Source organism: Zootoca vivipara, chromosome 2, assembly GCF_963506605.1.
Source record: "Zootoca vivipara chromosome 2, rZooViv1.1, whole genome shotgun sequence".
Taxonomy (NCBI): domain Eukaryota; kingdom Metazoa; phylum Chordata; class Lepidosauria; order Squamata; family Lacertidae; genus Zootoca; species Zootoca vivipara.
The window spans coordinates 106,090,541-106,103,409 of NC_083277.1; the positions used below are offsets into that span (position 1 = coordinate 106,090,541).

The following is a 12,869-nucleotide window of genomic DNA, read 5'->3' on the forward strand; positions in this document are numbered from 1 at the left end:
TTCATTCCGCATACACCTGTGCTATTTTGACCTTACCTGGAATTAGCTATTGACTGACCAAAGTATAAATCGGCTCTGTCTTTTGAAACACTGAGCGCAAGTTCTTCCAGTTCATCCTTCCCAGGAGTCGTGCCAGAGTTACTTTCCGTAATTTTTGAAATTGTCTTAATACACTTGTGAAAACTTAGTGCCTCTGCAGTTGCTTTCAGCTCAGGAGAGCTTTTGACGTTCCACCAGTCATTATGCTCCATGCTGAACTCATCCGACAGACCGTTTTTTATCTTCCCTTTTGTCCAAATAAATTCCTCATATTTACATGATTGTTTCGATTCCTGAGACCTCCTGTTGAAGCAATAATCTAAGAAAGACATATCGTCCACAAATTCAGTTATTGAATTTAGGCACTGGTATGCAGGTGCAGAGCTCTTTGCTTTTGTTGGCGTTCCACTGTCCGGTGCTGCTGTGTTACCCACCGCAGGTTCCAGTCCACCCTTTTCTTCTTCCAAGCATGAACCAGGCATGCCAGATGGTAAAGTAAGGAAACCAGAATAGTCTAAATCACTTTCAAATAAATCACTATCATCTAAGAAAGCCGTAATTTTTTGGCGCTTTGTCCGTTTGACCTTTTTCACAGGGCTTGTTTCCTCTAAGCAATCGCTGTCCAAAGACTTATTACTTGAATCGTTTTCTGTAACTGTGTTACATGAAGGATTAGCCATTAGTGTTGGTTCTGGAAGTATATTGACTGGTAACGGTAAAATGAATTCAAGATTACTATAAATAAAGTCTATATTCTTCATCTGGAACTCTGTGAGCAGATCTGTCAGTCTACTCCACTCTTCTTTTGTTGTGACTTCATGCTGTGAAAAATGGAATTAACTAATGAGTTTTTAAAATTTTCTTTAACAGATTTGTAGCATATACAGTCACTCTAAAGCAGGGATGTCCAACTTCCAAAAGACTGCGATCTACTCCCAACTATAAATAAATTGGCTGTGATCTACCCATTGGATTGACCAGAGTTGTTTTTTAGGGAGGATGAGCCAAAGTTGTTGAGCTTTTTTTTTGGGGGGGGGGTGCATCCCACAGTCAACCAGGGACGCCCAGCGATTGAGCAGTAGATCGCAATCGATCAGTTGGACAAGCCTGCTCTAAAGCATGAAAGCAATAACCAATAAATCAGATGCAATAGTATTTTCTAAAGCAGTCATTATGAGTTCAGGACTGTGCAACTTTGGTATAATTGAGTAAACAATATGTGTGTGTGTGTGTGTGTGTGTGTGTGTGTGTGTGTGTGTGTGTGTGTCTTAATTCCCTAGGAGTTCCCTCTCTAAAGTATTTTTCATGTGCCAACATGGTTGGTCATCCATTCTACTTGGAGAGTGCTACAGCCGTACCTTGTTTTCTGACCAGGATCCATTCCGGAGCCCCGAATGCTAGCTGAAACGGAAGCAGGGCAAAGTGCCACGTCTGCACACGGAGCGGTTTGCACTTTTGCGCTTCTGCGCATACGGCAAATCCAGAAGTAACCCATTCCGGTACTTCTAGGTTTGCTGTGGACATTCGCTGGAATGGACGCTAGATAAGGTGGACGTTCGCGGAGGTATTACTGTAATTTGATTTCCACTTACAAAAACGCATGAATCAAACATTTTTTAAAACAAATCTTTGAGATACCACAATACAATTTGTTGTAATAGTATTCTGTTTCATTTATGTCATTAATCAGCAGCATGCCCTAGGGAAGTTTATTGTACCAAAATAAGCGTACCTTAAGAAATTGGAACAAATCTTCGGAAGGCAAAAATATGTTCTTAAGGCCAAGCAAGTTCTCAGTGCAGCCAGTGTCACATTTTGGAAGATTCGCTGGAGGGCCAGGTTTACTGATCTTGGAGCTGGTTGCATCTTCAATGCAAATAATCTGTTCTTTGCCACTTACCCCTCTATCTCCTCCTACAAATAAGAGTTTCAAATAGAATTCATAACAATGATAAGCTCTGACAACAGTGTAGCAGTCCTGTTTCTTTCTTTCTTTTTAATGTTCTTGGTATAGATTTTTTGAAATTTGCATATTTTCTCTGCTGCCATTACTCATTTGATTGTTTACTTCTTTTAGTCTAGCTTCCCCTTGTTGCAGCTTCATTCTGTAATTTCCTCATCTGTTCTATGTTGCTTCTTCATCTATCCAATAAAAATCACACTAATCATTCTCTCTAATAACAAATTCTGGTGACTGGGTGCCAACAGGATTGGATCCTGAAGGGTGCCATATACTCAGGTGAAAGCAGATGTACGCAGAAGTTAAAAACATTAAAAATACTTTTTTAAAAAAAGCAGCCTGAGAATGCCATCAGCTCGAAAAGGAAACCAAAAAAACCAAGGGAGAGGGACAATGAATTGGCCGGCTTTATCTCCTTACACTTTAGTATCCTGGAGGAGGACATAAGCTAGCTGGAACAAGAGCTGTCTGTTAGGGATCAAGGATACATTGCAACATTTTCTTACCAGTTCCATTGATCTTTCTAATAGACGAAGTGGATTTTAAAAAAGCATTTTAACTGTTTACCAGGTAAACAGCAACAAACAATTTTGACATGTGAACTAATTTGTTCACCACTCCAGCTGGGCAGACTTGCTGTGCAGCACCATACCTTTTTCTTTTAAATAGCCGCCGCCACTCCGAACCCAGAACTGTAAGTACAGAATACTTTGTCTGACGTCACAATTATTTGCAGTTAACAAAGCAGCAAGATCTCTTATATCCATTCTTAAGTTCTCAGCCAAACAGAGAACTTGTAGATAGCTGGCAACATTCATCTAAAATAAAACAGATTCAAAAATTAATAATACAAATTTTTTTGCCCGGGGGGGGGGGGCGAACCACCAGCATGTTACTTTACATGGTAAGAATCCGTGCCTACTAACTAATGTTGTCTGCCATGAATGGGTAGTGTTTAAATACAACGCATGTATGCAAAGTTTGAACCTTTAGGGGAAGAGCTGTAGCTCACTGGTAGGGCATCGGCTTTGCATACAGAATGTCCCAAGTTCAGTCCCCAGCATCTCCAGGTAAGACTGGAAAGCTGCTGCCAGCCAGTGCAGACAAAGCTAAGCTAGATAGAGCAATAATCTGACTCGGTATAAGGCAGCTTCCTATGTTCCTAACTGCAGTGTTAAATCCTATTTAACTACTAAAAAGTAGGTGGAAACCCAGCCAGATGGGTGGGGTATAAATTATTATTATTATTATTATTATTATTGGTTATAAGTCAACTATGCTGTATGGTGCATTATTTGTAAAGATTTGCTGTCACTGCAGAGCTGTCTTAAAGCCCCTTGCATGGGTGATGCTTTGACTAATGCATAAATTTCACGAATCTATAAATTCAACTGCAGTTGCAATAATAGTCTGGTCCACGTTTTGTCATACTAAGAAATCGTAAACTACTTGTTTTATATTCCAAAAGTGAAAGACTTACCATAGAAGGTATACTGAAGGTGATTTCTTCAAGACAGCCATCAAATATTAAACTAAATGATGGATCTACACAAAAGATTCAGAAGTAAAGCCTTTTAAAATTTGACCATTGAGAATTATTTTAATGTAATATTACAATGTGACTCCTGAACATATTATAGTTAATGTATATTACAACTGGAGAAAAGGAGAAAAAGATGGGGCGGGGGGATGGGGGACGGGACAGAAGCCAATCTTCAATGCTTCTACTCTCCAATAGCTCCTGAATAGGAAAAGAGCTCCCACTGCTGTGCTGTCAACATGTATACAAGTCCTAGAGGAAGAGTTTACTCAGTGTGAAAACAGGTAAAGAACTGCCCTACATTTTGTGTAGTATGGTGTAAGGTAAGGCAAAGGACCCCTGGACAGTTAAGGCCAGTCAAAGGCGACTATGGGGTTGCGGCACTCATCTTGCTTTCAGGCCGAGGGAGCCAACGTTTGTTCACAGACAGCTGTCTGGGTCGTGTGGCCAACATGACTAAGCGACTTCTGGTGCAACAGAACACCGTGACGGAAACCAGAGCGCACGGAAGCACTGTTTACCTTCTCACCACAGCAGTACCTATTTATCTACTTGCACTGGCATGCTATCGAACTGCTAGGTTGACAGGAGCTCGGACAGAGCAACAGGGGCTCACCCCGTTGTGGGGATTCGAACCTCCGACCTTCTGATCGGCAAGCCCAAGAGGCTCAGTGGTTTAGACCACAGCGTCACCCGCGTAGTATGGTGAATAACAAAGATAAAGGTGGAAACAAAAGTAGGGTGCCAACTTGTGGGGTGAGACTCAGAAAAGACAAAATGTGTGTGCAACAAATGGTGTTGCAGAATGAATTAGATCCACCAAGCTGTTTCTAAGCGAGACCAGCCTACAAACAACCATAAAAGCAACAGCATGTTTTGTCCCCTCAGCATAGAGTACTGAGAAGTAAACAGTTACCCATAGGAAAAAGAGTTAGGCATCCCCCCCTCCGGCATTGCCTGAGAAACCACCTTGAATTCAAGATTTCAGACTGTTTTCCCAAACTCCAAAACAGAAATTTCACTGTTCTAATGTTCATTTATTCAAAGTATTAACAAGGTACTTGGAAATAATAATAATAATAATAATAATAATACCCACCATTGGTAGTAAGAATGACAGGTCTCTTGGTTGTGCTCATGAATGTTTTTATTGCATTTAGAAATCCAACATCTTCATCAAATATTACATCAACCTATGAGAAGTGAAAAGTGTTTATTCATATAACATCCAACAGATTTCATATTTGCTTTTTCTATTTTTCAAATGATTCCAGATCCGGTGTGATGTTTGAGTACAAAAATAGGATTGAATTCAGACTAAGTTAACCAAATATAGTTTCCATTGAAATTAGTGAGACAAGCCATTACATTCCCATTGAAATCATGTGCAGTTCTAGATCAGATCAAGCAAAAAAAATTCAGAACAACATCAGCAATATTCTACCTATTCAACTTTCTTTTGCTAGGTTTTGGAATACTGAGAAAGCAGTGAGACTGCTTTCCACACGTCACTTGAAATCCAGTGCACTAGAGATGGCATTTGTGAACCTTTATCAGTTATATAAATGTAAAAAAAGAAAAGGAGCCAACAGAATTATGAATAAATAAATGAATAAATTTTAAAAGTACAAAAGTCCTCCAGCTCATTGACAATGTTTGGCAACACCATCCCTTGGGAGCCTTAAAAGTAGTCTTTTTAAAGTTTATTTATAGAAATCTTTTTCCCCCCCTTCTTTTTACGAAATTGTATTTGTACGAACATGAAGGACAATTTGTTATTATATTTGTACAGATTTGTATAAAATTATGTACTTGTTTTTCCTTATTTCTTCTTCTTTGTTTCAGCTTTTGTATTGAATACTGTTGTATATATAGACTTCTTTTTTAATTGAAACTAATAAAGATGATTTTTAAAAAATAAATAAATAAAAGAAGCTGCTGCAGGAGAGATACTGTGAGCAACAAAGGGATGTTTCTAGGACTCTAGTGAAACTGTGACGTTCCCTTCTTATTTTTGCTATTGGATGCTACATGCTGTTTAAGTAAGCTTGTGACTAAAATATTAAAAACAAAAAAATTGGGTTTTTTTTGTATGTTATCATATTGTATGTTATTGCTTTGCTATGTTATTATGAAATTGTTATGTTATTGTTTTGCTAAGTTATTATGAAATTGTTTTCGTAGTGTATGTTTAAAATGCCCCCCAATTTCTTTGTTGTAAGCAACTTTTGGCATGATCCTTCTGTTGAAAAGCAGCATACAAATAAAATGTATGAATGTTTGGACATTAAGCTAAACCATGGCCTGGAGTTTAACATAAATGAGCTTAGGCTCCTCCCTAGCTCTCCAGCTTGCAGGGACACTCAGAAGCGTTTGCTTTTTATTTACTGTAACTATGGGTTGTTATTTTGCCTGGAGTGACAAACTATGTTTACATTAAGGATGGTTAATTCAATATAATCCAGCTTCGAACAATAAAATATAGTTGATGTTAGGCAATACAGAATGTGGGAGCTGCCGTATACACTTGGCACTGCTACAAAACTGTGCTGGCAAAAAAATGAAATAAAAATGTCTAAGGTTGTATGCAAAAGTGTCAGAGTGACTCATGCAATGGAAATTCTTCTTCCTCTTGTCCCCCCACCCCCAATGGCTCCCCATGCTCCATCCAGCATTTCCTCTGGAAGCTTGGAGGCACCTCCAAAGTAGGTGTTGGGCATGGGGACTGCAGGGGTGGGAATGTGAAGTCTCATTTGTGCAAATGGATTCAACCCATAGTGTAAGGTTGTATGGGATGCGGGTGGCGCTGTGATGTAAACCACAGAGCCTAGGGCTTGCCAATCGGAAAGTCAGCGGTTCAAATCCCCGCGACGGGGTGAGCTCCCGTTGTTCAATCCCTGCTCCTCCCACCTAGCAGTTTGAAAGCACATCAAAGTGCAAGTAGATAAATAGCTACGGCGTTTCCGTGCGCTGCTCTGGTTTCTCCAGAAGCGGCTTAGTCATGCTGGCCACATGACCCAGAAGCTGTCTGCGGGCAAACACCGGCTCCTTCGGGCAGTAAAGCGAGATGAGCACCACAACCCCAGAGTCATCAGCAACTGGACTAAACGGTCAGGGGTCCCTTTACCTTTTAAGGTTGTATTATGGGTGTTGGGGGGAGATAGATACAGCACAGCTGGCCAACTCTGGCCCTCGTCCTTCATTCTGAGTGGTGCTGAAACTTTTTCTTCAGAAAGCCAGACCTACATTTATGTCTTACCTCTTCAAAGAGGATAAGAGAAGTTGCACTTTTTTTACTGGAATCCTCTTCTCCAGTTTCCCTTTTTAAAGATTTGATCTGCACTTTTTCTCTAGGGAAGCGTTCTGTATATCCTGCATGAATAATAGAGTGGGATCTGTATCAGTGGAAAATAAAGGTCCAGCAATGCTGCCAAAAAAAGCACTTAAGCATGGTGACGTCTGCCACATATACATAAAAATATCTTCAGATTGCCTTTCCTCTCAGGTCTGATTTTTCAGTGATTTGTAATATCTAAGCAGTACATCGAGAGTTTGCTCATGCTCTCTACATTTTTATTCTGTAACATTTGCAATCATCCCCCAAGCAGCAACCTTTTGATTTATTACTTGTCTGGTCTTGAATACATAGCCGCTAATACAGATTGCACCCATGGCTCTCATTGTTCCTCTGCTGGTACTGAAAGGATAGAAAGGAGGCAGGGAGCGCTGTGTGTGACCTTCATTGTGCTCTTCTAACACAGGGTTAGACCATGGAGGCGATACACAGTGCTTCTAAATCCATTCTATCCGTTTGCAAGCGAAACTCCAAAATAAGGTAATTATTTCTACATACTCAAAGAACCACTGAGATACACTGAATATATTTGTTTGTAAAGGGGGGGGGGAATGTTATAAAGAAACTTGTAAGACTCAGTAGCTTCCAGCACCTCAATTAGTTTGAGGGCGTTAGTTGGGGAAGCAGGGGAGGAAAAGGAAAACCAAGGAGATGAGGGAGAGGACATTGTTCTCCTTTTGTACCTGGAATAGCACATCAACAGGTGTTTAGTTGGCAGAATGAACAACCACCCTACATTTACATGGCTGCCATAGATTATAGCTCAGTTTTCGTGTCTGATAACACATGCTGTGGAGTTCATTTCTACACGAATACACTATGATCTTTTGTTTCCCATCTCGAAAGATCAAGCGCATGCATGTGATGTTAAAAACCTACCTTTGTTGTTTTCTTGCACCTTTTCTTCTTCATTCTTAGGCCTAGGAGAAATTTTGAAGTAGTTTGCTAGTGTTTTGGATGCCGAGCCTTGCTTTAATCCAATTCTTCTGGGTGAAACTGGAAACTTTCTTGGGGACTTCTCTTTTCTGGGAGAGCTTTTTCCTGAAATATACATTTTATTTTTGTCTTAAACTTGAAAGAGAAAGCATTGGCTTGCATAATCCAGTTGCAGAACCCCACACCCTTTCCTCGGAGGACTTTGGTGAGATGTGGTGCCATGTCTAGCAAGGGCAGACTGCTTCCATCACAGATGAGCAAAATTCAGCTGCCCAGTCCCAATGCCTTGCTGAGGGGGACATGAAAGAACAAGGGCGAGGTCTGCAAATACTGCCTGAATTATCCTGGTTGCATATGGATGCCATGCAATTTCTGTCCCCTCTACTCAAAACTAATTGATGTTTTATTTTGATAATCTTTAAAAAGCTACTGTAAGAGCCTCTCGGGGCTATGAAGCAGGATATAGGGGTTCCACATAAAATCAGTCTTGCAATACTTATGCACCTTCATAATACAATTTCAGTTTCCAAATGAAGTGGTCTCTAAAGCCTCAACCACCCTTTGCCCGACAAAATGAGGGTGAGGAGGTTATCTTCCTACTTTCATGCCCCATAAATCTTCAAATAGACAGAAGGCACAAGAACCAGTTTCTCTGGGGTTGGTTTCACAGAGGGAGAAAGGCAACTGATGGGAGAAGGTAGTGTGGCTTCTCTACCACAATACCACTCCAAAAGTTTCACTCCATGCATGCTCTCTGGACTCATAAACACTAGAAGGTCAGCATGACCAGAAATTCTGAAGTGCCATTTATAGATTAAAAGCTCCCATTATTTGGCTATGGTACTAAGGTGCGCTCCACTCTCCTTACCTCTGGAAAGCCACATACAATCTGAAGTACCTATGTGGCCCAGTAGTATTGGAAAGAGTGCACTCCCATGGTGCCTGCCAGGAGGTACTACTGCTGCTATGGACAAGGTGTGGGGGGGACAGGGGATGCCCCGATGAACAGAACTGTGAGAAGGAAGCACCCTCATTCCCTTGGCATGGAGCTGACAATCAGCCATCATGAGGAAAGCAAGGGCAAGACATTCTCTCAGTACTGCTCCTTATTAACTGCAGCCCAGCAGCAGAGGTTTGGGATATTGACCAGGGAAGGGGAAGGAGGAGGTCAACTTCACACCCTTCCAATTAGCAATATGTATACCATCAAAATGCACGCATACTGCTTCTATAAATGGCAACCATGACAACCCGACACTTGAGTTCTGCCTACATGAAAATTAAGGCATTTACAGGTATTTTACAGCATAGATTCCTTTTAGTCAGCAACTGTGACAGTACACTGGCCTGAAACTCAATAAAAGGTGTGACACATAAAATCTTAAAAAATAAATGCATGTTCCAACCAATTTTTTTCACTTCTCTACTGATAAAACAAAGAAGCCCATTACTTACTGGGTGATTTAGTGCTACTGTAATTGTTAAAGAAGCATGGCTTATGAACATTTACACCTTGTTTGTCCACCTGATGAGACTGAGTAGCTTCCTTTAGCTGAGAGAGAATCTGCCTTCCGCTTCGCTGACAAGAAGCATTAACTTCAAATATCTGCAAAAATGTTATAAAATTAAGATTTGTTAAAATCACTTTGCAGGTTCCACATTTGTTATGTAAGTAGCTACCCGATACAAACCTTGAAGCCAAGCTCCTGTGCGCAGGCATAAACCGCTGCTGTCTTCCCGATGCCTGGGGGACCGATAAGCAGCATTGTATTGCATAGAACAGTCTCTTCCTCGCTGTCCGACTTCTCATCTTTAAAATCCGCATTGTCAAAGGATTCTAGTACGTTATATCAGAGTAAACACACACATTTGGCTGTGTTATTTTATATAATTTTTCTGTCTCCCTTTCTAAGAAAAAAAAAGCAAATTCAAACCAACTTCTATTTTTAAAAAACAAACCCAGATGAAACAAAATTTAAAACAATCATACATATTCTAAAACTTATATCCCACTCCTAAGTCTTCATTTGGTTTCTGAAATAAATCATTTTTATTAATATAAAACTCAGTATTTTACGGATTGAAGAAAGATTCTGAAGTACCATCTTGGCTGCCACTTTTTGCTTCTTTTTGAGTTCTGTCTTCTTCACAGTCAGCTCTTTTTTTCCATTCACATAGCCACCTAAAAATAAAGACATAGGACTATTTTGGTGTCTTTGTCCACATTTGTACTATTTATTGGGACGTATAAGACTGGTTCTCATATCATGCTAAGCTATGGCTTAGCAACACATGCATGGGCACGGCTGGCAGCTGTTATTTTTGCTTTCCCTTAAAGACACGAGAGATAATTTTGTATCAGATGAAATACTGCATCAAAGAATCTGTATTAAGTTATATAGGAGGTATTATTAATTGTCATCTTCATCCGTTTCTGCTCTCCAAAATGTTCCGCTTGGCGAAAGCTGACTTTCCGTGTTATGTAGTGACCCGCCCTGCAACCTTTAGTTGAAGGGTGGGATATAAATACTGAAAAATAAATAAATTGGACAGCGTGGGTTATAAACCACAATCTTTGGTCTGGATAGCAGGACAAGCTAAGAAACTGGGGAGCGGGAGAAGCCGCTGAAGTCATGCATGCATGGTATGCAAATTAAGCCACTATCTAAATGTGCAGTGTGTTCTAACACGACACTGAAAGGGTGGTGGTAGGGAGGAGGAATAGCACATAACCAGAGACTGTTTTCACTAGGGGGTGGGGTTCTTATGTGAAACCCTCAGTGCTTTTTAAACTTAAAGGTGTTTATAAAAGTCGTTTAGGAGATTCATGAAGCTGCCAACATGGACCCAACAGAATCCCAGCTATTGAGCTGATATACGCTTAACACTCTCAATTTTCCTAACCACTTAGAAACTGGCTCAAGCCACATACCAAGCCACATACCACATACCATACATACTATGCGAACACAATGCAGAGTCACACCTAGTTAATCAGAATGACCTTTAACTAGCAAAACATATCACAAAAATCTGGAGGGACCCAATTGCTGCAATAAGCACTTAAAAGGGGAAAAAAGATACAAGAAATTCAACAGTTTCTAACCTGTGTAGTTTTTGAACTGCTGCAGCATTCCCTACAAGTTCACTGGAGTGCTGTGGCTGGTATTTTTCTGTCCAGAGCACATCTTCATTGGCAAAATCTGCAGATTATGAACATTAACACAGAAATTACCTATTTTAATAATTATCCCATGCAGAAACAAGGAAGATTTACTATTTCATTTTCTGAAGATGTTTTTAACCCAAATGTATGGCCTACAGAAAGGAGACAGTGAAATAAATTGTGATCAATATTTGTAGATCAACGCTGCAGTGTTTTAATACACAAAAAGGACCCTCCCTTTAGCTTCACCCTACGACGTTATAAAGGCAAATGGTTAAGACTCTTGAATATATAATTTGCATTTTTAAAACAGCAGTCTAACTTATAATAAAATACTACCGTAAGTCAGTAGATTGGACTCAAAGATCCCAATGGCGAAGCAAAAAGCAAGTGTGTATTATAGATTCCCCTTCCTGTATGCTGTTCCATGCCCTGCTCCCAGCAATTGCTTCCAGAGACCATAAAAAGCATTTTTTTTCACTCACAGAGGAGGCAACTGGTAAGACTGATACCTTCTAAGGCAGGATCCATGTCATGGTGCTTATTTTTTAAAGTACATTAATTCCTTTTAGGTCTACTGGGCTGTGTTCCAATAAGGTTCTCTGTGAATCAGTAGACTGCAACTTCACTAATATCCATATAACAATTGTCATTAAAAAAAACAGGGTATGAGGTTCCGAAGAACCTGTTAAATATATTCTTTCATTGCGTAAGAGGACTGCACTGAACTTACTGGAAAAATATAGTTTCCTCCTGCCATTGTCAGAGCGGTTTTTTGGGATTCAGGATTTAGCTGCAATATATAATCTCACTTATTATGTCAGGAGCAAGAAAAAGTGAATTATATGCAAGCAGGTTTATTGAAATATGGTGCTTTTGTAATAAATATTTATAATATAAATTTATATTTTTAAGACGCCGTTGGTGCTGTGGTCTAATCCACTGAGCTTCTTGGGCTTGCCGATCGAAAGCTTGGCAGTTAGAATCCCCACGATGGGGTGAGGTCCTGTTACTCCGTCCCAGCTCCTGCCAACGTAGCAGTTCAAAAGCACACCAGTGCAAGTAGATAAACAGGTACCGTTGCGATGGGAAGGTAAACAGCGTTTCCATGCACTCTCGCTTCCGTCACAGTATCCCGTTGCACCAGAAGCAGTTTAGTCATGCTGGTCCCATGACCTGGAAAGCTTTCTGTGGACAAACGCTGGCTCCCTCGGCCTGAAGCGAGATGAGCACCACACCCCGTAATCAATTTTGACTGGATTTAACCAACCAGGGGTCCTTTACCTTTTTAAAGATTTTGTCATCTTGAGCACAACATATATTAATTTGAGGACATTTCAGATTAGCCATTTTAGAATGGATTCACTCCCACATCTAGTTAAATATGAACTATGTTCTTAATCACAACAGCCATAATTAATATGTTCTAAAATATTATGGATAAAGTGTAAGTTACCAGAAGCAAAACTACTTTCTGATCCAACTTCAGAGTCTTCTGTCTCATCCAAATTTATTATGGGGACTATGTTTTCCATGCCAGTCTGTTTTTCACATGGAACCAGGTCTGGAAGTTTAATCTCTGCTTTTCCAATTTGTTTCCTTCTTTTGGATTTGTGATCTTCAGCTTTTCGTTTTCTTTTGGTTGCTTTTCGATGATCAGAGTCTGCATTTGCCCCGGTGCTTACAGCTTCAGATTGCTTTACTAGACAAAGAAAAACAAAACATGCAACATGTCATACCACTGAACAATTCCTAGCACATCTTACTCTTGCCACCACCAACTAATCCAGACAAATAGGCTTTAGTCATGCTGGCTAAGATGCATAGTACAAGTACTGTGCTCAGTGTTCCACAAGAGTGTGGGGTTTTTCCA

The 12,869-nt window shown here is 40.2% G+C and overlaps 1 protein-coding gene across 2 annotated transcripts in view; it reads right to left on the reverse strand.

Annotated features, from left to right (window-relative positions):
- The window catches only part of ATAD5 (ATPase family AAA domain containing 5), a 28,239-nt gene that overhangs the window by 2,199 nt on the left and 13,171 nt on the right, over positions 1-12,869 (reverse strand). For both annotated transcript variants that reach the window (XM_035103855.2, XM_035103854.2), the window contains 12 exons: positions 12,453-12,698; positions 10,937-11,033; positions 9,933-10,012; positions 9,522-9,667; positions 9,286-9,436; positions 7,774-7,935; positions 6,799-6,911; positions 4,639-4,732; positions 3,480-3,544; positions 2,652-2,817; positions 1,772-1,953; positions 37-860 (listed from right to left, as the gene is read on the reverse strand). In XM_035103855.2, the coding sequence (XP_034959746.2) occupies positions 37-860; positions 1,772-1,953; positions 2,652-2,817; positions 3,480-3,544; positions 4,639-4,732; positions 6,799-6,911; positions 7,774-7,935; positions 9,286-9,436; positions 9,522-9,667; positions 9,933-10,012; positions 10,937-11,033; positions 12,453-12,698 (2,326 nt within the window). The remainder of the gene's footprint in view (positions 1-36; positions 861-1,771; positions 1,954-2,651; positions 2,818-3,479; positions 3,545-4,638; positions 4,733-6,798; positions 6,912-7,773; positions 7,936-9,285; positions 9,437-9,521; positions 9,668-9,932; positions 10,013-10,936; positions 11,034-12,452; positions 12,699-12,869) is intronic.